At 48.3% G+C, this 27,049-nt stretch overlaps 1 protein-coding gene and 1 long non-coding RNA gene across 8 annotated transcripts in view; one reads left to right on the top strand and one right to left on the bottom strand.

Moving 5' to 3' along the window:
* Positions 1 to 27,049, bottom strand: part of thada (THADA armadillo repeat containing) — a 53,425-nt gene that overhangs the window by 3,239 nt on the left and 23,137 nt on the right. For 4 of the 7 annotated variants that reach the window (XM_057046939.1, XM_057046940.1, XM_057046938.1 and 1 more), the window contains 8 exons: positions 22,309 to 22,477; positions 16,162 to 16,265; positions 14,563 to 14,645; positions 6,802 to 7,178; positions 4,736 to 4,860; positions 3,863 to 3,932; positions 3,638 to 3,788; positions 3,439 to 3,558 (listed from right to left, as the gene is read on the bottom strand). In XM_057046939.1, coding sequence (XP_056902919.1) covers positions 3,439 to 3,558; positions 3,638 to 3,788; positions 3,863 to 3,932; positions 4,736 to 4,860; positions 6,802 to 7,178; positions 14,563 to 14,645; positions 16,162 to 16,265; positions 22,309 to 22,477 — 1,199 coding nt within the window. Of the gene's footprint in view, positions 1 to 1,666; positions 2,070 to 3,424; positions 3,559 to 3,637; positions 3,789 to 3,862; positions 3,933 to 4,735; positions 4,861 to 6,801; positions 7,179 to 14,562; positions 14,646 to 16,161; positions 16,266 to 22,308; positions 22,478 to 27,049 lie in introns of all 7 variants that reach the window. The other 3 variants (XR_008952595.1, XR_008952596.1, XM_057046943.1) reach the window with 3 other exon arrangements.
* On the top strand, positions 141 to 2,262 carry LOC130533491 (uncharacterized). The gene is made up of 2 exons (XR_008952597.1): positions 141 to 1,051; positions 1,979 to 2,262. It is a non-coding gene; the product is annotated as an uncharacterized LOC130533491 (long non-coding RNA).

The following is a 27,049-nucleotide window of genomic DNA, read 5'->3' as shown; positions in this document are numbered from 1 at the left end:
TGTAGAAATGCACCAACATCTGGATACATCTACTTGGAGGAGCAAGTTTCCCACCACGCGAGGTGACATCTGTCCTATCTATTCTATGCTGCCTTCCAGTTCCATCCTGGAAGGCAGAATTCTCCGTTTCCATGGTTCTGACATTCCTGTCAAGGCTCTCAGTCTCCTCTGGATCAGCAAAGGAGGCTTTTGGACCAGTACACGCTCACGGTCACAGATCCGTGCAACTTCAACACGTTAGCATGTTGCTTCTACTAGCTAAGGATGCTAACAGTATTCCCTTCTGTCTTCCTGTGGATAGTTGCTGCTCTGGGAACGCCGATCTGGACTTTTATCTTAACGGGAGCGCACACATCTGCTGCAGGTCCCAGCCTGCGCCCAGAGAAGATCCAGTCCATCAGCGTGAACGAGCATTCCTCCTCGCTCACACAGGAATCAGAGAACAAGTTGTTCAGACGCTACAGTGGAGCCAAGACACCAGGAAGTGGGGGGGGGGGTGTGAAATCAAAACACACGTTTTATAGCCCCGGCGTCCTCTGGTGAGGGACACAAGACACTGGGATGGAGACAGCAACAGGAAACCTGAATTTGAATAACAGGAAATCATATTGGATCCTGACTGTTTGGGAACACTTGAAGCATTTGCTGCTAACTCGGTCAGCGTGTGATTGGCTGTCTCAATGTCCAGTAACAGATTTGATGAAAAAAAGTGATTCCTGATTTAAAAAGTTGGGCTTTTACTGAAAATATATGAAAAATATCTGATCTAACTGAATCGCTTCCCTGTCTTTAGAGGCAACATCAGCGTTGAAAACTGTCCCGATGCCACCGAGTTTGGCCCAAAGATGAGGAGGAAGTGAGCGGGTTTGGAACATCTCGCTGCACGTCGGTGTTGCTGATCAGGGCAACGCCTCCCTCCGTGGTTCCCTGCCTCTGCTCCGAGGGACTGGCCTCCTCCAGTGGGAACTGGCTTTAATGGTGGAGAGACTGGGGCGCTAAAATGGGACCGATGCCTTAGCTCATTTACCTCCATTCATCTGCGTCACCCACTGTAAATGAATGAACTGTGTGTCTGTGTGTGTGTGTGTGTGTGTGTGTGTGTGTGTGTGTGTGTGAGCAAATTGGGTTACTCTGCGTTGATAATGGTTCACTGAAAATGGCAGGAAAACATGCTGGAATGTGAGGCTGCATTCTTTAACTGGACCACAAAAACAGGACAGAAACCTAGAGGTATAATGTGTGTGTGTGCATATATATATATTTACACACACACACACACACACACATATGTAAAGCAAGAGCAAGGGGAGCCAGGAACTATGACATTCAATGGTGTGAGAGAAAAAACTCACAATGAACTGATGTCTGTCTGTCTGTCTGCTGTCAAACCTAATTAGCGGAGAGGCATTTTTGGTGGGTGGTGGTGTTGATGCTGGTTGAGGGGGGGTTAAATTACTTTAGCTCTTCCTGTCCCAGACAATGGCTCCATGTAGTTCACAGCTCAGGCAAGAAGAGCCAAATGTAGCCGAGGCAAACTTGCCTTCTTTGAGCTTGTAGCAGTTTTGTAGCTTCGCTTTGATTGACGAGCTTGTGATGCAATTTACTCCAAAAAAACATCTTTTAAACTGCCCCCCCCCAACACACACACACACACACACACACACACACCCCGTGCCATTAGCAGGTGATGCTTTTGTGAGTCTCTCCCGCTCTGTTCTCACATCTCTGCCTGTCGTCCATATCAAAGGCTCAGAAGTCGTCAACTCCATCTGAAACTGCTAACACCTCAGACACTTGACTCTGCAACGGCAGTCGTAAAACACACACACACACACACACACACACACACACACACACACAGGCTGGGAGGGGACGGGAAAAACACACACACAGTATCATTAGCTTCTTCAACACAAAGATAGTGTAATGTCACAGCAATGAAAGCTCCTCTTCACACCGTCTTTGTTTATTTCCCCAGAACATCACGACACCCGAGCATCTCGCCGTCTGATCTGTGCTGGCCAGCCGGTTCCAGAACTTTAAGGCGGGAGCGGCTGGTTGAGTGGGTTCTGAGTCACACGTGACAAATGAAAACCACAGGATGGGGACAAAATTGGACAATAAGACGATAATTTAATGTTCCCGTTATGCAGCAGATGGTCAGTTTGATTAAATAGTTTTGAACTGAGGCTGTTCTTTCCTGTTGCACGAGCAGAGAACGGGATGGAACTGGAATGTGAGTAAAAGGTGTGAGAAAGGCTACAGTAGCTTTAGCTTTTGTCCTTGAGAACAAACGGATATTTGAGCCAAATGTGATGAAAGACCAGAAAGAGCAGGGCCGTAATTATCATGGCGTAGACCACCTGAAGCAGGCGATCACCTGAACGTGCACCTGCTGTATCAGGAGAAAGGAAAAGGGCTGAAAGTCTTTTCATCGGAGACAAACTCCAGCTGAGGCTCGCTCGGGTCATTTGCTGGCAAAATGCAGCTGAACTCCGAAAAATGTTCTCTTTGAGAAGAGCGGTCGTGGTGACTTCATCACATGCCGACGCTGGCCAAGTCCTAAAATGTCCTCACTTTTCCTGGGTTTAATTTTAGAAACACCACTTAAGTGTTTAAGGCAGAAAAATGACATTTTCCATCTGGAAGTTTTGCCTCTCTACAGTCACAATCATCAGTTGCCGCTACTTCCAGGAAGGTTCCAACTCTCTTTTCCAGGATCCTTTCAGGCAGAATCGATCAGCTCCTAATCTCAATTCTTCTCGCCGTTGCTGTGAAGAAGAATTCACGGATTGGAGCCTCACACAAGTCTAATCCCAGCAAGGTAGATGACACAGAAGGACTTCAATTATGCCTATTGTGCTCTCTTCTATCTTTCCATCTTCAGGCAGCTGTTCAGATCCCATCTAGCTGTTAGCTGCTAGCTTATCTGACCCCGTCGAGCTAAACATACATAAACACGTATGGATAACATACACAATGCTGCTTTCAAAACACTTTTAACCGGGTTTCCGGGGGACATTGTATCTTCAAACACACTCTTGCTTGAGAGGAAAACTTTAGTTTTTCGGTAAACACAGAAGTGATAAAAAAAATGTGGTCAGAAAAAGAAGCTGAAGTGATCGTCCTGCTGTTGAGTCTTCCCCCATGACTCTGCTCTTAAGGCCACAAACAGTGTTGCTAGGAGACATTTGAGGACATGTTTTCACTCTTGTGTTACGCTGCCAGATACTATCGGTGCTAACAGACACAATAAGGGTGGCTCCTCAAGAAGGCTGCGGAAAACACAGGAAGTGAGCGGCGTGGGGAGCGGAAGCGGCACCGTGGCGGCCGGCGGCGGCTTTGAACCCTCAGACTTGTGTGCGAGGACGAAAAAAAACAAAAAAGGAATCGAATTGAATGACCTTTGCTGTGGATGTCTCGCCGTTCCGTGCGTACCTGCGCTGAGAGGAGACGCCGGCGTGGAGATGAAGTCGGCGGCGGCGGCGCGGACGTCCTGGTCCTCGTCCTGCAGCAGCGTGAACAGGCTCCTCCACAAAGACAGCGTGGCGGGCAGACCTGTCGCACGCGGAGACGGCGCCTTTAAAACCGAACCTCGGCGCCGCTTTTGATGGCAGGTACGTCCCCCGACACTCACCCAGTGGCAGCTGAGGGCTGCTCAACACACTTCCTGTGCAGCTGACCAGCACCTTGGCGGTCGCCAGTTTGACCTCGCTGGGCCGCTCCTCGCCGCAGCACGAACACACCAGCTCCCCCCACCTACGTAAGCCAGCGACTGCAGCGTCGCCCTGGAAACAGCCAAATATTCAACGGAAATGTCATTTTAAGACAGGCGGGGTTGCGCTACCCCACGGGTCCTTACCTGAGAGGTGGCGAGCTGGTTCACCACCAGCTGGGAGACCAGCGTCAGAGCGGCGCAGCTCAGCTCCTCACTGCAACACACAACCACGACACCAGCTTAGAAACACCGTTCTTCGGGAACCGACCTCGATAAGATATGGACCTGCCCTTTAATCTGTGGTGAAGTGGTCAACCTGAAACTTTCCACATTAGGCCCTCCGACGCCCCCAACGGCGCCCGCGTCGCTCAACGGTATTGATTTCAAATCCACAAAAGAAGTGTGCTGGTACTCACTCCTGCAATATGGATCACAATAGTCCAAGAGCCATTCAATTTCACAGCGACAGGGGCGGCCGGCAACCCAATCTCACCCCTCCCCCGCTCTAATCACAACCCTGGGGCTGCTCCAAGGGAAAGTAGATCCCCCCGGTCTAGAGACGGTGGCCAGGAAAAGGCTTTACAGGGCCCAAAGTCTTTGTAATCCAATCTTTATTCGAGCCTGTATTCTCTTGTCAGCGTAAGAAAAGTACAGCAATGGAGGTGTGTGTCGCTCACAGCAGAACACAGCCTGGTGGTGAAATGAGCCCAGGTGAAGCGTCCCGCACCAGGAACCTTCTCTCCACTCTCCATCAACGATCACATTTGAACGCACTCACCTTGTTACACTTGTGTCTATACTTCAAATAGCTTGTTATTTAGGCTTGTGAGGTCTATTTGCTGCCCCAACAACCTTAACTGTCAAGAACCAAACCTGGAGGAGCTGAGGAACATCTCCCAAGACAAAAACATCTCATCCTGAACACGTTTAACGGGGCAAAGCTGCGTCTAACTGAACCGCAACACCTGAGGGGCCTTTGGAGTGACAGTAGCAATCAGGTGGTGTCGGCTCTCTGACCTGTGCGAGGACTTCTCAGCCAGAGCGAGAAGGTGCAGCAGGGCCTCCTCCTGGGACAGAGTCCTGACGCCGTCGCTCCACTGGAGTTCAGAGGTGCGGAGCAGCACCGACAGCACCGTGAGCACCTACGAGAAGACAGACACAAAATGATGGTCAAAGCCTGCCCTGAGGTGGCTCCTTGAGGTATTTCCACCACGGTCAGCTCCTCCACGTACCCAGCGTAACCATGGTTACAGACCTGCAGCACCTTCTTATATTGAGGCCTGTTTAAAGAACATTACTATTGCTCATCTGAATGATGATTATTTCTCTTTTAGAGCCTTAAAACGAGGCTCCTGTGGGGTCAGTCCTGACCTTTGACCTTACATCTGGCCAGTCTTGTTTAACCTTTTCGTCTCCACTGGTTCAGGGCAGAAAAAGCTAGACTGTTTTCACTTCTCCGTCCATCCCAGCTGCTCCGCGCTGCTCCGCCGCTTCAGACTTTTACAAGCTACTTTAATGAGCTCCTGTCCTGCAACACTCTGCACTCCCCTCAAACTAAAATATACACCGTCGCTCGAAAACGCAGCGCTGGAACATGCCAATACACGGCGACGCCCGCCCTGCGCGAACACACGCACGCACACACAAAATAAAGGATCGATTTCTCTATTTTCTGGAAATTCTGGAATTAGAACGCATAAGGAATGGGATTAGATGGGTTCTTTTTAAATGTTGAACTTGAGTCTTTTAGAAAAGAGCTTCTTATTGTTACTAACATGAGGATAATAGTGATTATTAAAGCATATAATATGGACACGATCACGTGTTGGGGAGCGTGTTTGGGATCTCAGAGCGTTTATATTTCCACTGCCAAAAGTGTGCGTTGTTGTTTGTTGACCAGATTCCACATTGTCCTGGACGGACGTCAACAGAGGACTGGGAGACGCTGAGCAGTGGGCCGAATCGCTGATTTTGGGGCGGCTGCAGGAATTTTAATTCCACACTCAGAGTCTCATTTCTGGAACTCCATGACCAAATTCTTACCGGAAAGAATTTGCTCACATTCATATTTTTAAGCTTTATTTGCTGTTGTTTAGACGTAGCACTTGGAGAAAATGTCCTTAAGATCACAGTGAGTATTCCACAAACCCTGAAGATGTGCACAAACAACCATATGGACCATGTCCAGACTTCTAGAAACAAACCAGCTGTTGTGATCTGGGAGTTCATCTGCTAGAACTGTGATTTCTCTGTAAAACATCACCCACGTGCTCGTCGAGTAACAGGCTCCGCCCCCTCTCTGGCTACACCGTCAGCGTTGTAGCAAATGAATCCAGGGAGCAGAAAATCAGCAGCACCGTACATCCTACATCTGAATTATAAAAGGAATAAGTGTAAATCAGTTTTTGTTGCTTGATACTGCGTGAGGGTGACAGATGGCTTCATCCATTATATACAGAACATGAAGTTTGTTACACGCGGTTCAGAGGCAGGAGACGATGCCAGAGGGGCCCGATGATTGATGATTATCACCCGTTTTATATTCTCTATTCATTTGCTCTCGTCACTATCATGGCGCACGAAGCAAGGGTTGCATATTACAGCATTGGCCTGTAACGCCTGTCCCGCTATTCCTCCCCCAAAATGTTTCATCCGAGTCCACGGTAACCTATGGCAACAGACCTGCTGGGTCAGGGCGTCCTTGGTGCAGGGGAGGCTCTAAACATTAACGGCTGGCCCGTTAAGGAGCAAAGAATTCAGAGCCGAAGACACAAAGCAGAGGAACATCTGCTGGAGCGCACGTACAGACGTGCAGTCAGCTCATCGGCCCCAGCAGCCATGAGCTCCACCAAACAGGGGAGCTCATTTCTACGTATAAAACTCGGCTTATCTGCCATCACAGTGAGAAGCGATGCTTCCAAAAGAAAAGACCAGGTGCAAGTGGCAGAAAGAGGAAAGAGTCAAGCAGGAGTAGCTCACAAACACACCTACAAAACAAGCAGACACAAACCTCGACAGTAAACTCCATCCTATCGGGCAGGGCGTGTCTGTGCATGTGTGTGTGTGTGTGAGTGTGTTCTCACCTTGGCCAGACACCGTGGGTGTGTCTCACAAAGAGCCAAGCTGGTCAGATGAGACTGGGTGGTCTCGTCCAGCCACTCGGGCCTCCTCACATCCTCCTCCTCCTCCAGCAGCCTCTTCAGAACCTGCTCCAGCGTGAGCTCTCGCACCTCGTAGTCCGGGCACGCTAGGAGATGCTGCAGGAGCTGGCCCGGAAGCTCAGGGTTCCCCCACAGCTCTGGGATTTCCACGCTGGCGCTCAGAGCCACCCGGGCCAGGCTGAGAAGGTACTGGGTGCTGCCAGGTCCCAGGGAACTGGAGGGGGTCTTCCTGGAGTCGACAAGCTCCGAGGTCATAAGAATGGACAGCGCGTCCCGACGGAGGGCACCAACTTCCAAACCTGCCAACAATAATGTTACATCAATAGACTAAAAGGCTGCCCTGAACACCACCGCTGCCACGTGCCTTCTAAAGGTAAAGCTAACCATGCTAACCTCCATGTACCCAGCAGGAAGTCCTCCAGGAGAGGCCGTGAGGGCGTTTAAATTCACCCCAGAGCAGGAAGTCTCCACATGAAGCCATTCTCAATTAGACGTTTTGGCGTTAACAGCGGGTTAATGCGACGTTAGAGTGGGACAGACAGCATCAAACACTGCTGTGATCCTTTTTTCATGCTTCTTGAATGACGAATCTTCTCATTTTTATGTGTAAACCTCAAACTTTTATTACTTCACAGACTAAAAACTAAAACGGTGCCAACAGCTTCTAAATTAAGTTATGTTGGTGCCTTTGTTTTTCCTTTTCTCTAATGCTTGTCATGACTGTCCTAAATCAAACACACACACACACACACACACACACACACCATCTGTGAATCAAGCAGTTGCAGACAACAGGCTGGCCTGGAGAAACCAGTGTCCTCTGTTGGCTTCTATTTTCATTTTTATAGGGACGCTGTGTCACTGTCTGTTTGGAAATGCCCATGGACGTCCCACAGCACCACCTGTGAACACACTCCTCCCTCCTGACAGACGTGCACACATTTACACGCAAACAAAATCCTGAATCAGGGCAACTGCAGTGGAACTTGACACCCTGAAAAAGCAGCTCCTCCCTACAGTATCAGTCCAAGACTCAGCACCCCCCCCCCCACACACACACACACACACACACACACGCACGCACGTACACACAGGTTATGAAATGTGCAACTCAATCTGGCAGCGCAGCACCATTCAAAATATGGCTTGACAAAAGAGCGGGAAATGCCACATTCCTCCGGAGACGGACTGGGAAACCGTGGAGACGGGCCAGGTTACCATGGAACCTGATCCTCAAAGGGGGTTCAGGGGCCAACTAAGCATACCTTAATCGCTATAATGGTGGGTGGGTAGATTGGGGGTACGGGTGGGGGAACAGTAATGACATAGGCGGCGAGGGGATGACAGTGACATCGACAACTTAAAAACCCTGACATATATCGAACAAAGGCGGAGCACACGGATCAGATAAATGGTTCTTACGGGACGGATCCTGATTCCTGCCCAAAACTCTCGACCACAAAAGACAAACTTTCAGTTTCCTTTAACAGTAAGACTTCTATGAATCACACTGTTTAAAAAAGGAAGAAATGGTTTAGGGAAGGAAAGGAAAGCAAAACCAAGAAAGGTGACAAGAAAGGAGAACATAACGGAATCAACATAAATAAACAGATAAAAAAAAGTCAGAAAATGAATAAGGAAGTCAGTCAGTAGTAGAATAAAACAAGAGCATATGGCAAAGAAAGTGGAAAAGCATAAGAGCGCGGGGTGTAAAGCTGTTTTTATGATGTCCTTTATTAAAATAGAGAGCGTGAAAGACCACACGGAGGGGCGGGACTGTGCGGCGTCCCTGCGGAGGCCATGTTTAGTGCCGCTGCACATGTCTGCTCATGAGGAGCTATTGTTTTCCCACAGCTGTGTTTATCCAAATCTCTCCGTCTCTTCATGCTGCCTGAGCGCAAACCTGCAACTGGACACCAGCCAGACTCCATTAAATCCTGATTACGAGTTGATATTTCAGGAAACTGCGGAGGGACGGCTGGCTCAGCGATGGTGATCAGGAGAGCGGAGGTCGTTCAGTGCGCTGTGCTCGTGCGCGTTGCTGGCCAAGAGCTTAGATCGGCTCCTTTAAATGCACTTTCACAGATTTATAGACTCCTAAAAGCAACCAAAGGCAGGTCCAGGGTGAAGAAGGGACCTGTAAAGCATGTGGCTCTATATATAACAGTTTGATGGGATCCCGGTACTGTTGTCAGGCCCAGCGACGGACCACAACTGATCCGTTCTGCTCTGAATTCCAGCAAGTACTTTCTGATTCGTCCCAATTCCATCTTTAAAAAGCAACAGAGCTCCGGCCGTGCTACTTTTTGGGTTTCAGACTCTTTCCGGAACAGAACTTCATCATAAATACACTGTTTACCTTTTATCCAGTGTATTTTAACACCTAATAAAATGTGAATTCGGCATGTGAAGGAGAAAAGCTCCTTTGGGCTCATCAATATCTGTATTTCTGTATTCCTTTTCCAGACGTTTGGACAAAAAAAAGCATTCTACAATCACATGAAGCTTCAAAAACAGACTCGTTCTCGACTGCATCGCCGTATAAAGTGAAGCGTTGAACAATGATATAGTTTGACACGGCTCATTTTTGCATTAATCAAGTGTGCAGCATTTATTTTTAGAGAGAGTGAGACAATATTCCCTTAGTCTAGTCTAATGCTCATTTGTTACAGCATGATCTGCAGCCACGCAGCCGCAAAACCTCAGAAAATAAAATGCTCTATGTCCGTTCATGCACTTAATACATTTTATGATAATAATAAAACGTAATTCTGGTTATGTTTTGTCTTGAGCCGTTAAATAGCAATTGAACAGGAAGTGTAGCAAAGAAAACTTAATGACAAAAACAGGCGCATGTTCAAAACTCGATTTGATTTATAAAGCACCAATTTAGCCACCAATTTTATTACTACCATTATTACTATTACATGTTGAACAATAACAACACTCAATATAGCTAAAACTAGCTAAAAGTGTGTTCTGTTATCAGCTATATTAACAGCAGAACAGGTGTAATCTTTGCTAGTTTGTTTCCAGAAGAGGAATATTTGTGGGGCGCGTTTTAAAATGCACCAATCTGATGTCATCAGCAGCTAAACTGTTCTGAAAGGAACCAGAGGGAAGCGTAGCGACCTACAGGAGAACGCTCTAAGGTCCAACAATCCCACATCCCATATTTCTCAAGTATAAACACAAACCTTCTCCAATGCGACCTAATTGGTGCGGTCAGTCTTTCGGCTTCTGCCAACGGGGAACCGCCATGTTTATAGACCACCCGATATAAAACCGGCGCAACAAATATGTGTCACGGCTGAAACCGGCGACTTTTCGTGGCCGCGTCACGTGTTCCTGCGTGTAAAATATTTATGCGTGGCTGCCTGTTTTACAGCGCGGGGTCACGAATTCAAACCAACGCAACCATCACATCTGGTTTGGATCAACCAGCAGCTCCGACCCGGGAGACCAACGTGGAGCTTCACCAAAAACTCCAACATGACCATTTACATTTGATGAAGATGAGCTGATGAAGACGTGGGGATAAAGCAGGACAGTCTGGTCAGGGTCAGACTGCTGGGAGCACACTGGACCGTCTGGGTGCTCACTGGGACTTCATTAGAACCGCCTACCGCCCAGTTTAAGACGGGCAGTAAACACGGTTTGCTGTGTTAAGCTAGACCTCATCTAGACACGTGCACGTGCTCTCCAGTGCAAGCACACAGCTGGATTTTACATCAGTTTCCACCGTCATTAGCCCCACTGTGAAAAACAAACCCCAGACACGCTCGGAGTGTGTGTGTGTGTGTGTGTGTGTGTGTGCGTGTGTGTGTGTGTGTGTGTGAGAGCCTTAAAACTGACCCACGGCTTTCATCTGCCGTTGATGATCCAAACGTATCTCCGCGGTTCTCTGGGAAACTTCCACAGTGATGATTTTTGCATCTGACCCATTTTCAAGAGCCGAGCTCAAACCGCACGTTAGGACTTTATAGGTGGGGGGCGGGTGGGGGGGGGGGGGGTTCACGAGTCTCGACCATAAAGCCTCACTATGGTAGCATGTTTTTGTGAGTCTCAAGGTTGAACTAGTCGGGTCCTTAATGTCAAATCTTGCTTGATTAGACAGAGTTGGGAAGGTTCCTGCTGCCATCGTTAATTTCTACTCTGCCACACTTGGACAGGACGGGGCAGCCACACTTGGACAGGACGGGGCAGCCACGCGTGGACAGGACGGGGCAGCCACGCGTGGACAGGACGGGGCAGCCACATGTGGACAGGACAGTGACTGGGAGGAAGGAGGGACGTGATGATCTGCAGCGAGCCTCCATTTCTGGAGATGCCCAATGGCCTCAGCTGACACAGGCGGAGGGTCTGAACGTTGCAGCGCGTCTATAAACCCACTCAGACACGTTCAGATATGAAGAACACAAACGGTGTGAGGCTGCAGATGTGCCGAGGACACGGGAAGCGGCTCCGCGTCAATGTGTGTCTGCGAATGTGCTGAAACTATGGAGCGAATAGTTATTACAATTATTACAGTTATTACAATAGTCTGCTGACCACTGTCACGTGTAATAGCAGGATTGTTCTGGGAAACAGTTTGGATGGAGCTCAGACTGAGAAGAGCCGTATGAGAAAAGGAAGTGGTCAGCTCTGTCCCACTATAACCAGTCCATTTACCCTCTCTGTCCCACTATAACCAGTCCATTTACCCTCTCTGTCCCACTATAACCAGTCCATTTACCCTCTCTGTCCCACTATAACCAGTCCATTTACCCTCTCTGTCCCAGTATAACCAGTCCATTTACCCTCTCTGTCCCAGTATAACCAGTCCATTTACCCTCTGTCCCACTCTAACCATCCATTTACCCTCTCTGTCCACTATAACCAGTCCATTTACCCTCTCTGTCCCAGTATAACCAGTCCATTTACCTCTCTGTCCCAGTATAACCAGTCCATTTACCTCTCTGTCCCACTCTAACCAGTCCATTTACCCTCTCTGTCCCGTATAACCAGTCCATTTACCCTCTCTGTCCCAGTATAACCAGTCTATTACCCTCTCTGTCCCAGTATAACCAGTCCATTTACCTCTCTGTCCCAGTATAACCAGTCCATTTACCCTCTCTGTCCCACTCTAACCAGTCCATTTACCCTCTCTGTCCCACTATAACCAGTCCATTTACCCTCTCTGTCCCAGTATAACCAGTCCATTTACCCTCTCTGTCCCAGTATAACCAGTCCATTTATCCTCTCTGTCCCAGTATAACCAGTCCATTTCCCTCTCTGTCCCACTCTAACCAGTCCATTTACCCTCTCTGTCCCACTATAACCAGTCCATTTACCCTCTCTGTCCCACTCTAACCATCCATTTACCCTCTCTGTCCCAGTAAACCAGTCCATTTACCCTCTCTGTCCCACTCTAACCAGTCCATTTACCCTCTCTGTCCCACTATAACCAGTCCATTTACCCTCTCTGTCCCACTCTAACCAGTCTATTACCCTCTCTGTCCCAGTATAACCAGTCTATTACCCTCTCTGTCCCAGTATAACCAGTCCATTTATCCTCTCTCTCCCAGTACCTGACAGGGTTCTATCAAACATCTTTTAACAGAGGTGTAATTAACATCTAACTCATCACCTTGGTGGTTTCCATGGAATGGTGGTTGAACTGGGTCCCCACAGAGAAGCTTTTGGTGTCCTCATGTCTGGGGATGATGGAGTTACGTCCATGTTCTCCACAAAGTGCTGCAGTGCTGTGAATAGCTGAATAACTCAATTTTCTTTAATAAATGTATTCTTCTTGCATCAGGAGGAACTTCTCAGTTCTGAGCACAGCAACTTTCTCCCCTTTGTGCACTTTTCCCTGATGCAGCCATTTGATCCATGAGGACCCCCCCTGCCCCCCACCCCCCCCAGCCAGACTCAACCTCTGCTGTTTTAGTGTCAGAAGAAAACAGAGATATCCTTGTTTCACAAATGTAAGAACAGATGCTGCTGGGGAAGGATGGTGTTAAATGGGTTGTGAACTGGTTTCAGTTGGGAGACGATGTGAACACTAAAATTCCACCTTTTGACCTTTACAGTTTTGGACTGGTGTACTGATTCAAGCAAAGTTATAGTGGTTTATACTGGGACAGAGGGTAAATGGACTGGTTATAGTGGGACAGAGAGGACAGATGGACTGGATATAGTGGGACAGAGAGGATAAATGGACTGGTTAGAGTGGGACAGAGAGGATAAATGGACTGGTTATAGTGGGACAGAGAGGGTAAATGGACTGGTTATAGTGGGACAGAGAGGATAAATGGACTGGTTAGAGTGGGACAGAGAGGATAAATGGATTGGTTATAGTGGGACAGAGGGGTAAATGGACTGGTTATAGTGGGACAGAGAGGGTAAATGGACTGGTTATAGTGGGACAGAGAGGGTAAATGGACTGGTTATAGTGGGACAGAGGAGTAAATGGACTGGTTATAGCGGGACAGAGGATAAATGGACTGGTTATAGTGGGACAGAGGGGTAAATGGGCTGGTTATAGTGGGACAGAGAGGGTAAATGGACTGGTTATAGTGGGACAGAGGATAAATGGACTGGTTATAGCGGGACAGGGAGGACAGATGGACTGGTTATAGCGGGACAGGGAGGATAGATGGACTGGTTATAGTGGGACAGAGAGGATAAATAAACTGGTTGCAGGGGATTTTTCAGTGTTTTAATTAGTAGGTTTTACTTTAAATATTCTTGTGAGACTGGGAGAGAGGGATAGGGGTGGGCAGAGGAACAGGGATGGGCAGAGGGACAGGGAAGGGCAGAGGGACAGAGGGACAGGGAAGGGCAGAGGGACAGGGGGACAGGGAAGGGCAGAGGGACAGAGGGACAGGGAAGGGCAGAGGGTGGGAGGTGAAACCAAAGGCTCCTGGTAATAATAGAGGGGCTTTAGAACAGTGGAAACTGAAGGGACGTTATTTAGTTACGTAAGAAGTCAGGTCGGGCCCGGCCCAGTCCTCAATCTAAAGATTGTTTTGAGAAATCCTCGGAATTTCCACTGTCAAGTCGAACATATGTTCAGCACATGGCTGAGCTAAAACACAAGTGTGACACCCCCCCCCCCCCCTCCCCAACCCCCCAACGCCCCTTGTTTCGTTTCTGCACAGCGCTCCCAACAAACTGGGTCAGAGGCACAATCCCACCATCTGTCAGAGATGGCTCGCCTTCAGTTTCACATTCTTCCACTGTAAAGTCCCCTGCAGACCTTCACACATGTGTACACACACAGACATGTTGGGGGGGGGGCTTCTCTGAACTTGACATGAAGCTGACTTCTGTCAATAATCAATCTAACAGGAAACAGCCTCGCCGGCGTGCGCCGCGCTGTCATTTGATCAGACGCTCGCGGAGGCCACGTGGGATTCACAGCAAATGGAGGGAACACACTCGCTCGCAGAGCAACTGTCCGCACAATCGGTACCACGTCGGCACAAAACCGTCCCCGTCCTGATCGGACGGGACAGCTTGAGCTGTGAGACGTGCAGGCTGTGGAGAAATGACCTCCAATTGACCTTTCAAAAGATATCCCATTGTTTGGGGGCGTAATTTCCGTGTTAGCGTTAATCCTCAACAAGGCCCAAGACGTTAATTATGGCCTGTTTCTGAGGTTTGTGCTGCACTTGCGTTGCGCTCGTCTCTACTCACCGTTGAGAAGACCGATCTTTGGGCCACAGAGGCACATTAGAACATCCAGAAAAGCTCCTCTGGTCACCACACAGCTATTCTGTCTGGAAGGGGAGAAACAAAAGGAAGCTTGTCTGATCACAAAACTACTGAATTGGGTCACCGCGACTCAATCAATCCATTCAATGTCCAAGTGAAGCATGACTCTGACGATTGATGTCACTTCCTGCGCTGATCAATTATGGATTTGAAGCAGCTGTTCAAGCCCCCTTTAGATGGATCAAACGTCTTAAATGGATGGTTTGGGATGTGATATTTGCCCGACTGTTTCAGTGTTTCGGACTGATGGTGACAGTATTCACCCCGGTCTCTGAAAACTCTGCTCATTTATGCTGGTGTCCATCTCCAGAACCCAAATCCTTCGTCGTCATCATCATTCACCCAGTCATTTGTGTTTGGGTCAAATGTAAATGTAAACAAGACAGTGTTTTCTTCCTCTTTATCAAAATAATGCTGTTTTTCATCTAAGCCGCTAATTGTGTAGAAACACTGAAGTCTGCTGACAGACTGACAAGAATGTGTCAGAAACTGAAACGCCATGTGTGGCCAGTGTGTCAAGGGTATGACAGGGACCGGAATGGGAGTGTGTGTGCGTGTGTGTGTGTGTGTGTGTGTGTGTGTGAGAGAGAGAGAACAAGAGATGCAGTGTGAGTTTGACATCATGATTTCATCACTTGGACATTAAGACGACACACATACCCCACACTTACTATGTGCACACTTCACAGACACGACACGTGACAGAACACCAGAGAATAGCTGCAGAGAACGTGTGTTTTCAGCGAGACCGTGTGTGTGTGTGTGTGTGTGTGTGTGTGCTTGTTCAGGTCTCTGAGACGGTGCGGTAAAATAAGCTGGAGCGTGTTCAATCCTCAGCATATGACATATGCGGTGTAGTGTGAAGCGTCAGTTCCTGGTAGGCTGCTGACCCAGTTGGAGCCAGGAAAGGCCCGACACAAACCAGCGCGAGGCCAAAACCCAACACTGACTCAGATTAGACGAACAATGCATTCCGTGTTTTCTGGAAGGTGGCTGCTTCAAATTAGCGGTTTTTCTGGATGAGAGCGAGAGAGAACAAAATCTCCTAACATGCACTATCCTTAGATCTGCAGAGGCAGATGGAGAGCAGACACGGCAGAGCAGGAATTCCCTTCATCGTCTAATGAAGAACGATCAATGGAACCGGGAGCGTCAGCTGGGTTCGACCCGTCTGTGTAGCAAAGCCTGACTTAGCTGCTTCTGGAGGGCAGCAGCCCTGGGGGGAGCGGAGACTGTGGCCTGACCCTGGGCTTCCAGAAAGATGACCCCCTGATGGTAATCTGCGTAATCTTAAGGTTTCCAACCTGGCCGAGAGGTGGGGGGGGGAGGTGGGGGGGGGGCTGATTTAGGTGAGGAAGCGCTCCCTTTGAAATAGAAGCCGGGGCAGGACGTTCAGTAGACGTGAACAGGAAGGGGATGAACCATTAGACAAGGAACTATTCTTCTTTTGAGCCAGTCAGAAAAGCAGGAGGGGTAGTGTGTGTGTGTGTGTGTGTGTGTGTGTGTGTGTGTGAGGATTACCGAGAGGCGAGCCACATGTGCTGATGGAGGGCTTCGCAGATGCCGTTTCCTTGTGGCAGAGGTCTGTGCGAGTCAGTCTGGTAGGAACGCAACAGAAACAGCACCTGCACAAAGAGAAGAACACACACTCAGACCTGTGTGACAACACACAAACATTTTTAAAAAAAATCAATGTTTTCAACCCTGAACCAAAACCTCAGAGTGGAATAAATCAGCTCGGGCTCTGTGGAAAACTGCACCTGAACGCAGCAAAGTGGATGAAGAAATAAATGGACTTTAACTATCATTGCTGCAAAGATAAACGATGAGATAATAAATGTTTATGGTTGTTGGAGGAGCGAGCAACTAACCCCGATTATAGATGACTTGTTTAACTCCGAAGAATTAACATACAAAAGCTTTATTTAACATGTTAGGAGACGCTAACTGTTATAGGCAGGCTGGAGGCAGTGGTGGCTAAATCGTTACTACAGCTTATCTCCCATTCCAACATATCAGTACGCAACGTTGCACCAGGCTGCCTGCGTCAGATTAAAACCCAACACTTCCAGCATAACCCCCCCATCTTCTTGTCAGACCCCTCAGGAACTCGGGGTGGAAACAAGTCACTCCAACTGTCACGTAAACACCTGCAGAAACCATCCAGGAGGTGAGGTGACATAAAAGTGGTACGTTCCACTGGAGTCATTCCTGCCGCTGCAGCCGATGTGACGGTGCGGAACAGAGACGGTTTGCAGCAGGTGGAAAGGTGGTCTTGAACATTCGGAGGCCAGGATGCTGGCTGGCTGGCTGACTGACTGGAGTGTGTATTCTGGGATTTGGTAAGTATACTATTTAAGCTGAGGCCACGGCCACAGACCAGTAGGAAGCCATTCATTATGCTGTACAGGGAAGGAAACATGGGGAAAAACCGGGCCGACCACGTAGCACCAAGCCTGTCCCCGAGTCCTGACCTGCCTTTCTCACTTCTCCTTCAGTCTCTATGCCCCGGCAACACCCACCGGCGCACACAAACGGCTCCCACACCCGTGGGGTTGCGTTCTCGCTGCGACTCGCCGTGAAGGGCTTTTCCAGCAATAAAGAGCTGCTGACTAATTTTAAATGATAAATGTTGTTAAATATGCAACATGTTGGAGCAGTGACATCATGTTTTATTGTTTAATATCATGAAAAACAAACTGTTTCCAAAAGAACAGTCCTGGGAGCCGCATTACCAGGGAGCATTTCTGCAGGTAATTGGCAGGTTTATTGTCTTGAGTTGTGAGGAAACAGTTCACCTGCAACTTTGATGGAGGCTGTAAAATCCAGCGAATAAAAGCAGCTATTAGTTCTGATTTTACATCAGGTTGATCTGATCAGAGACACGAGGCAGCTCATTAAATGGGTTGATTGTGAAGCTACACAAACGCCCGAGGCCCTCATTCATTCCCACTCCACAGGCCTAAACTCACCCACATGTTTGGGAAGTCCCTGCATGAGAGGCTCAACCAGCTCAATCTGGTCTGACATGAGGAGAAAAAATAGAACGTTGAAAAGAATAGGAGGGAGGATTGATTTAAATTCAAGAGAAGGACCCGACAGCAGCGTGGAGAGCCGGTGCTGACTCATTTTTACCCATCAAATTACAAGAGTTCTATTTATTCAGAGAAATCCAACAAAGAAAATGAGTATTCATAAGAGATACTACATTTAGAGGCATATTCACATCATTGCTACAGCACAGGGATGAGCTAACGGGTCCACCAAGAGCCGTGTGGAGGCAGATTATTCATCCCTCCAATGAAGTGCCTGTCTGAGGACCAGCAGAAGTTCTGGTGCTGGAACGGGCCAAAAGCTGTGATGACGCTAATTACAAGTCGTTTCATCATCATCATCATCTTGCGTGACCTCAGTTTTTGTTATTGCCATCATCAAGTAATAAACCATCAATGTTCCAGAGAAATGATTATGAATCATGGGTGTCAGTACGCCAAACCTTTTTTAGGCTTTGTTTTCTTGTAAGACATCCAGCTCCGTGTGTGTGTGTGTGTGTGTGTGAGTGAGTGTGTGTATTGCAACAACCCTTGCTCCACTTTGGGCCTGGTAAAAATAGTGGTGGTGGATGTGAGGTCTCTTCAGACTCTGTTATCAGCCTGCCTGCTGTCCCTCCCACTGCCGCAACCACAGACTGACCACATGCTACAGAAAGTATGTGCACGAGCGTACAAAGCCCCACACAAGCATGCATGTGCACCCGCAGAGAGCAAGTGCAAATAATTGCGCTCCGATTCTTGTCTAACACATGCGCGGAAACCTAGAACTCTGCATTCACATCAAACCAGATCAGGACTTGACAAAGTGGCGCTCCCAGTTGGGCCAAAACAGTCCCAATAAAGATGACTAAATATAAAAAAAGAAATAAACACACTCTCCTGCTCCATACAATACAACTCTATATGTATCTGACAGGAGGGGTGGAACAAAATATCCATAATATCTATCTTAGTCTATATGACTAATAATGCACTAATGTATAAATAACTAAGGCTTTTGTACAAGTAAATCTAAAATGTACCTTAGCCCACGACCGTTCTGTGATTTATAGACAAGAAGTGGATTCTTTGACCCACAGGCTGCCGGTGCTGTGATTTAACCACAGGTGTAGCGTGTTCCGCCCTCTTGGTGCTGGTGAGGGCGTCCTGGGTGAGCTGCAGCCGTCTGACCCGTAAACACCCCGATAATCCAGCCTGCTGGAAACAACGGCACAAACAGGTTTTTCCAACCCCTGTTTGGTTAGAAATCCCTTAAACCTGTCTGACAGCAATGCAGCCGTGTGTTTGGACGTGACAATTCGGCTAAAACTGTCGCCCGTTGTGCACCGTTGTGTGTTATTTCAACGCCATTGATAACAGCAGTGTTTACATGTGCCGACTTTGCATTTTTTGATCCTTTTACTTAATGGCCTCACAAGTCCAGATTTATTGGCCGCGCCAGGCCGTGGTGATCGTGCTTCACGCGTAACGAGCACGTCTCGCACGCTGCCTACGTGACCGACTGCACTGTGCCGGGAAGCGTGCTGCGTTCGGGGCTCAGTGATTTCCACAGAATCACGGAGAGAATCAGGCCAATTAAAACAGATTTCAACATGGAATGTTGTGGAAATTGATGTAATTTGACTAAAATGCTGTTTTTCGGCTGAAAGAGGAAGAAAAAATGAAGTGTTGGCACCCAGAACTCACGCAAGTTATGAATAAGGTGGTTGCCATCATAAATTAGGTCCAAACACGTGCGCTGAACGCGGCTTTGTGACAATATGGACCCACGGCTCCAGCCGGAGGTCAGGGCAGGCGGTTGGTATTCCTGTCTGACAAGCCACAACTGTCCGTCAAAGCCGTCTGACATGTTTGACATATTTGCACAGCGCAACGAGCTCGATCTGTAACTCCAAGAACGAGAGAGGAGGGGCGCAAAGGAACAAGATCATCCCTCACATCGGCACAACAGGACAAATTACTGGAGTTGAAAAATGGCTGCGGCCTCAAACCTTTCTTCACGATTCAGTCCCTCCATTTTAGATTAAAGTTCTCATCCAGGGCCAGTCGAGGTGTCCTAAGAACACGATTGTCCGGAGCCGCTGTGGGACTAAATGCTGGTGTGGAGGCACCTGCATGACAGGTCCTCGGCCCCTGGACGCTAAAGGCACTTTTCCATCCCAAGATGTTCTATAGCTACAGTAGATTTTGTCCACCGACATCTGGGATTTAAGTCTTTCCTTTGGGGGTTTCGTACACATAAAGAAAAAAGCTTTGCTTGCTTATTACACCATGTCACATGATTCATCTTGTCACTGGGATTGTTGGAACAGGTGCATGGTATCAATAAAGTACCACCTTCTCTTTCTATTACAAAGTTAAAGTACTACTTTCTTCAAATTTGATCATCTGACACCAGGTTCTAACAACTGGGACGACACCAGCGATATGTTCTGCTACGTGTGTGGATAAAGGTCTTTTTTTTCTTCTAGTCAAGCTTTGAGGATTTTCTTAAAAATTCCAGACGGGCCAAAGTGTGGAGCAGTCAGTGATGAATGGACCCGTCACCTCCGGCTGTTGCTTCTGCTGTGGGCTGCACAAACGATGACGCTGGTCCTGAGCCCACCACAGGCCGGACCGGGCTCTGAACCAGAGCTGCTGATGTTGCGTTTTCCAGTCTTCTTCCCCGCGCCAGGGTGGTGCAGTCAGCTTTAGCTCTGATCAATCCCAGATCCCCTCCGGACCCACTCACAGTCGTTCCTTTGACAATAACAGAGGAAGTCGATCCTCCCGCGAGCAGAAACATCTGCGACCCGTTACGCTCGCATCGAGGCACATCTGAACCGTGCCGGGGCCAAAAGCAGGACCTCTTTATCTGAGCTTAAACACCTTCCAGAACTCACACCTACTCCTTGAACATCTTCCCTTCCGAGTGCCTGGACTATGTTGCATCCAGAGGCTGCATGAACATCATCTTCTCCATCTGTTCCCACGTAAAACATCATCCTTCAAACTCATACTGCAAATGTACGGTCAAGGGGGGCTCGGCCACGCACCTAAACGCACCACACGACCCCTAAAAGCCAGAGCCAGACTGAACCTAACCCGTATGTAATTTGGTCTCATTGGCTCATTGATGAGTAGCTGCTCCTGTCCAGATGTCAAGTAGAAGGGGAGAAAGGGGCGCGTGATGGTAGCGCAAAAGTATGTTCAGAAACGGGATTTCGATCACATCTGCAAGTGCCGTGTCGTGGATGACCTTTTTACCATCTGTGAAGGCAGCCTTTCAAAATAAGAGGCCAGAGAAGAAGACAACACGTGGCATCGATATAATGAAGCGACCAGTGCACCAAGCTCTTTTTTAATAGTGCAACTTTAAAAATTCCAACCATCGATCAAAGACTGAAACGTCTCAGATTCATAATTTGAGGTCTTGGTGCCGTTTTAAGTAGCATAATGTATTTTTAAAAAGCGTAAAAATCTATCAAAGTAAAAGAACTGAAGACATAAGAAACGAACTGCTGCAGCGTTTTGTCATTTTGATGGAGCCAAACGGTGGTTAGCATGGTCGGCCCACAGCCCAGAAGGTCAAGGGTTCGTGTTCTGCCTGCGTCCGCGTGGGTTCCATCGGCTTGGTCCCGCATTCCAAAGGAATGCATCTGGGAATATGTGAACTGGTGACTCTAAACTGACCTCAGGTGTGAGAATCAGTGGTTGTTTGGGTCCATCTGTCAGCCCTGCGATGAGCTGGTGACTCTAGGATGCACCCTGCCTCCAACACAAAGGCAGCCAGGACGGGCTCCAGGCCCTGCTGGGACCCCGGTTAATTCTCTTCACGACTCTAGATAACAGACTCCACATCGAGAGGAAAGACGCGGATTCATTTGTTTTCCGTGCGAGAACCTCGCTCCCAATCTTCCGTTTCCTAGGTTACAGCAGTAAATGATGGCCTGTCGCAGCTGCCACCCGTGGTGTTTATGAGAGAAAAGCCAAATGAAACCCGCTCTCCCTCTGAAGTCCCCCTCCTCCTCCTCCTCCTCCTCAGCGGACCAGAGGTGCTCCATCACTACGGGACCGTGCAGCTTCCTTCTCTGCGTCAACCCCAACAACCTGGTCCTGACCACATCATCACAACCCCCCCCCCAGCTCCATCAGCCGCGTTCACTAAAAGGCTCGGGAAACTCCCTCCGCGTGTGTGTTGATATTACCAGCAGACTGTTTAGTTGTGTTTGTCAGAGTGTGATGACAGAACTAAACACTGGTATTTACCCTGCGATAACCACCGTGTCTGGACAAGCTCTGTGCAGAACTGGGTGTGTGGGACCGACCGAGTGTGTGTGTGTGTGTGTTGAGGGTTGATGCACCGTATCTATAATCTCTGAGTGGGTGTGCACATATGTGTTATGATAGCGGCTTTGGTAATTGCTTTCTGTATTTTGTCTTTTTTAGCTTTGTGTTTTGCTGAGTGAAAACGCCTCAAGTTCAGACGTGAAGGCTTTCATGCCACAACGTGAGGGGAGATTAGAAATTCAGCGAGATGTCCCCCCCCCCCCCCCCCCGCTCATGTACAGCCTGTATGAGTGGATGTTCTGGTTGTAGTAGCTGGGGGTGGCTGGTTTAGGGTGTGGGTTCAGACCTGTAGCAGAGTCCCGTGGACATGGTTGTGTTGGACGCTGGGTCCCGGTCCAGCAGGCAGCTCCTGAAGTAAAGTGTGAACTGTTGACGGGACCTGGGTGACCAGCACGAACGGGACGAGGGCCCGAGCAGCCATCTCTCTGGTGCGATACACAGCCGAGCGGCCGCATCTGAGGAAAACACACAAACACACACCTTCCTGTAATAATGGAAAATAAAGATCGGGTCTCCTGTTATCACAGCTGCATCGCTGTTAATGAAAAAGCGTGTGTTTTATCAGTAGCTTTTATTACTTTGCACCGCAGTCTCCAGCATTATGTCATAGTCCCCAGTCCGGAATGATGATGACCTTTCTCATTTGGAACACCGGCTGCTATTTTTAAGCAGACGTTATATAACATCTGAATCTTTGTCTCCCCTCTCCCAGGTCATCGGATCGTTGATATACTGGAATAAAAGCTAGTTGGTTCTAAAATAAACTTTGAGGAGAACACTTCCTGTATTGTTTAATGTGTAACTAAACCCCTTACAGTGATGGCGAATAAGGCCAGTTATACTGTACTGAGCAGCAGCTTAAAATTAACCTTGTTTACAAGCTGAGAGCTACGTTCTCCAGCGTCATAACTTTGATGTGAGGGAAGGACACCGCCGAGACCTGAATGAGATGAAGGGAGGATCCGGGAGCTGGGTCAAAGGAGCACAGAAGAGCCAATGCTAACGAGGACAGTGGCTCTTTCCAGCTCTGTGACCTAATGGCAAGTAAATATTGCATTTTGCAGAGTAATCTGGAGGTGTCACCACATGAAGAGAGGCAACAGTTCAATGTTTACTTTGACCAACAAGAGATTGTCTTGTTGTGACTTGCATTAGCATTAGCATGACTTAGCTGTCAGTACATCTCCTTAAGTACAAATTGAGGTACATAGACTGCATTTGAGAATTTAAATATCAGCAATATTTTGTAGATATTTGCAGTATCTTCAAAGCACATTATTATTATTATTGTGTTTTATTAAGAGGTACATTTGGATGAATTTGGCCACAATTATTTTTAAAATGAATGAAATTCAAGGGGTGTTCCCATGGTTAATTCATTTTAATTAGAGATGCTATTAAAAAAGCAGAAGAGTATGTTTGACCTTGAGTGCTTAAGGTTCAGGCTTAAACTCTAACAGCACATGTTTTCAAGAAACCCACTTGCACACCAACAGGTGAAAAGGTGAGCGCCTGTCAGGCTGCTTCTGGGCTCTGGGATGGTATTAAATCCGTCTGTGAGAGCCAGAAGCGGCAACTCGGCTCCGCATTGGAACATTTAGCTGGCGCGTCCTGAGACGCACAGATCCATCACTGCAGCGGAATGCAGAGATGAAAAGGAGGCTCGCTGAGCGGGAGAGAGGGCGAGAAGTGTGCAGACGCTAGCGTGCAGCTGTGGATTATCTATGCGCAGGGCAAAACAGTGTCAGGAAGAGAAATCATCTTCTTCACCGGCAGAAAAATATTTGTTGGGTCCCGCCGTTACGGTACCACACTACCAGAGATGGCTGGACGTGTGATTTAAACAAGAACAGCGCTGTTCAACAAGTCAACTGTCAACAAATGTTTTTCCACCTGCTGCTGTAAGCATGTCTCCCTGACACACACACACACACACACACACACACAACACACACACACCACACACACACACACACACACACACACACCAAGTCCCAACACAGACAACAGTTCAACAGTTTACATTCCAGAGATCTACGTGCCTGTACATGTGATTCTTCTGTTTTTGTCACTCACACACACTCATGAACACACACACACATCCACACATGTACACGCTTTCCTTCCCTGAACTCTATTTGGGGCCCATATGTTAACTATCTGCACTAATTTGTCCCAGTGAAACACTTTTACAAAAGGAAATAGCAGTTTGGAAGTGTGTAATTTTAGAAACACCCCTGGGGGGGGGTCACAGCAGCCTGCTGGCTGGTACAGACGATACCCATCTGGCTTTCATTGTGGGGGTCCGGCGGGCGGGATTGGAGCAACAGTTCGACGAGTGAGCCGTGTCAATTTTGGAGTTAGAAGAAGACATAAGTAGCAGTTAACCTTTCAAACTCTTCAAAATTACGTTTATTTCTCTCATTGAGTTTCATAGAAGACATAAACTATGTGGACCGGCGTGAGGGGGGGTGTCAGTGAAGCAGGGTGGGTGAGGAAACTCCTCATCACAACAGTAGACGGGGACAAAGAAGCCAAAAAGGAAGCTTAAGAAATGATGAATTAGTAGAACGTGTGTGGGTCATCATCATCCTCATCCTCTCTGTTAATATCCAGACAGGTGTGACGCATGCTGAGGCCAAGCAAGGGAAGGAATGTCAAAACATCCCGATGATGGGAAGGTTTAAAGATCAGATGCTGTGTGGGTGTGATGAGGGATACGGGGAGTGGGGGGGGGGATTTATAGGTTCGACTCTGGCCCGTAAACCGAGGACGAGCTAAGCTACATTTAATCCTCGGAGGTGGCGGGCGAGAGCGGCATGGAGGAGGAGGGGTTTCCGTCGCCAACGTCATCGGACGCGTCCGCACATGCTCGGGGATGAGTCGAGGGTGGGGGGGCCCGGAGCAGATAAACAAGCCTGGATCCAGTGAAATTAGAGATGGGCTATTTTTAACATGCACGGTGAACGTGTGCAGCAGAACAGCAGCGATGGTAACGAGGCAGCCGGCAACAGAGACGCGAGCAGTCACACACACACACACACCACACACACACACAACACACACACACACACACACACACACCAAGTCCCAACACAGACAACAGTTCAACAGTTTACATTCCAGAGATCTACGTGCCTGTACATGTGATTCTTCTGTTTTTGTCACTCACACACACTCATGAACACACACACACATCCACACATGTACACGCTTTCCTTCCCTGAACTCTATTTGGGGCCCATATGTTAACTATCTGCACTAATTTGTCCCAGTGAAACACTTTTACAAAAGGAAATAGCAGTTTGGAAGTGTGTAATTTTAGAAACACCCCTGGGGGGGGGTCACAGCAGCCTGCTGGCTGGTACAGACGATACCCATCTGGCTTTCATTGTGGGGGTCCGGCGGGCGGGATTGGAGCAACAGTTCGACGAGTGAGCCGTGTCAATTTTGGAGTTAGAAGAAGACATAAGTAGCAGTTAACCTTTCAAACTCTTCAAAATTACGTTTATTTCTCTCATTGAGTTTCATAGAAGACATAAACTATGTGGACCGGCGTGAGGGGGGGTGTCAGTGAAGCAGGGTGGGTGAGGAAACTCCTCATCACAACAGTAGACGGGGACAAAGAAGCCAAAAAGGAAGCTTAAGAAATGATGAATTAGTAGAACGTGTGTGGGTCATCATCATCCTCATCCTCTCTGTTAATATCCAGACAGGTGTGACGCATGCTGAGGCCAAGCAAGGGAAGGAATGTCAAAACATCCCGATGATGGGAAGGTTTAAAGATCAGATGCTGTGTGGGTGTGATGAGGGATACGGGGAGTGGGGGGGGGGATTTATAGGTTCGACTCTGGCCCGTAAACCGAGGACGAGCTAAGCTACATTTAATCCTCGGAGGTGGCGGGCGAGAGCGGCATGGAGGAGGAGGGGTTTCCGTCGCCAACGTCATCGGACGCGTCCGCACATGCTCGGGGATGAGTCGAGGGTGGGGGGGCCCGGAGCAGATAAACAAGCCTGGATCCAGTGAAATTAGAGATGGGCTATTTTTAACATGCACGGTGAACGTGTGCAGCAGAACAGCAGCGATGGTAACGAGGCAGCCGGCAACAGAGACGCGAGCAGTCACACACACACACACACCACACACACACACACACACACACACACCACACACACACACACACCCACACACCCACACACACACACACAGAGTTCTGTATTTAGGTTTTAGCCTAGACTGTTGAAATTAGCATTAGCCTCACCTTAGCTTTAGCTAATGAATGAAACACTTGTGTTTCCTCAAGTATGGACTCAGAAAATGTCTTTTTGGACCAACTTCTGTTCATCAGACACTACAGTTGTGCCCAGAAGGGCAGAAGATGGTGTAATCTCCGTGTCAGCAGGACAAAAGACAACAGCAGGCCCACCAGGAACCTCTGCAAGGCAATGACCTCAAATCAAGAATTAGATTTGTGTTTCTGGCATAAACATTGGAGAAGGGAGAGAAGCACAAAGGAGTGCTTGTAACATATGTGTCTTCTTCAATTCTATTTTCAAATGTCGCAAAAACATTTGGAGCCTCCTTCATCCTAGGAATGTCAAAAATGAAGGCCGAGACCGCAGATTCCCATTCGCCAGTAAACAACCCACTGGGTTCAGATAAAAATGGTCACAATCTAATCGCTCGCCGCGTCACCAGGAACGCAGCTACCCACCAACCTCACGGCGGTGGCGTTTTGTCTCAGAGCCCAAAGAGAAAAGGAATCAGACAAATCACGCAGAATGAAGGATTCACCACTTGCTCAACCTGGAACTCAATCCGATTTAACCTGGAATTTTATAAGGGTCCAAAGCAAACGTGAGCCGGCGCGCGACAAAGGTTCCTATCAAAGCCGCAGATGCACCTGTCCGAGCACAACGCGCACCTTTAGTGTTTAGACTGCGCGTGTTTTGTCTTGGCGGTTTGTTCTATACTTAGAATTAAGTCTGCTTCAGGGAACACTCGGAGGTTTATCGGCAGCTGTGTG

The sequence above is a fragment of the Takifugu flavidus genome, chromosome 11 (genome assembly GCF_003711565.1).
Source record: "Takifugu flavidus isolate HTHZ2018 chromosome 11, ASM371156v2, whole genome shotgun sequence".
In the NCBI taxonomy this organism is placed as follows: domain Eukaryota; kingdom Metazoa; phylum Chordata; class Actinopteri; order Tetraodontiformes; family Tetraodontidae; genus Takifugu; species Takifugu flavidus.
This window is presented reverse-complemented; position numbering and strand designations above follow the sequence as displayed.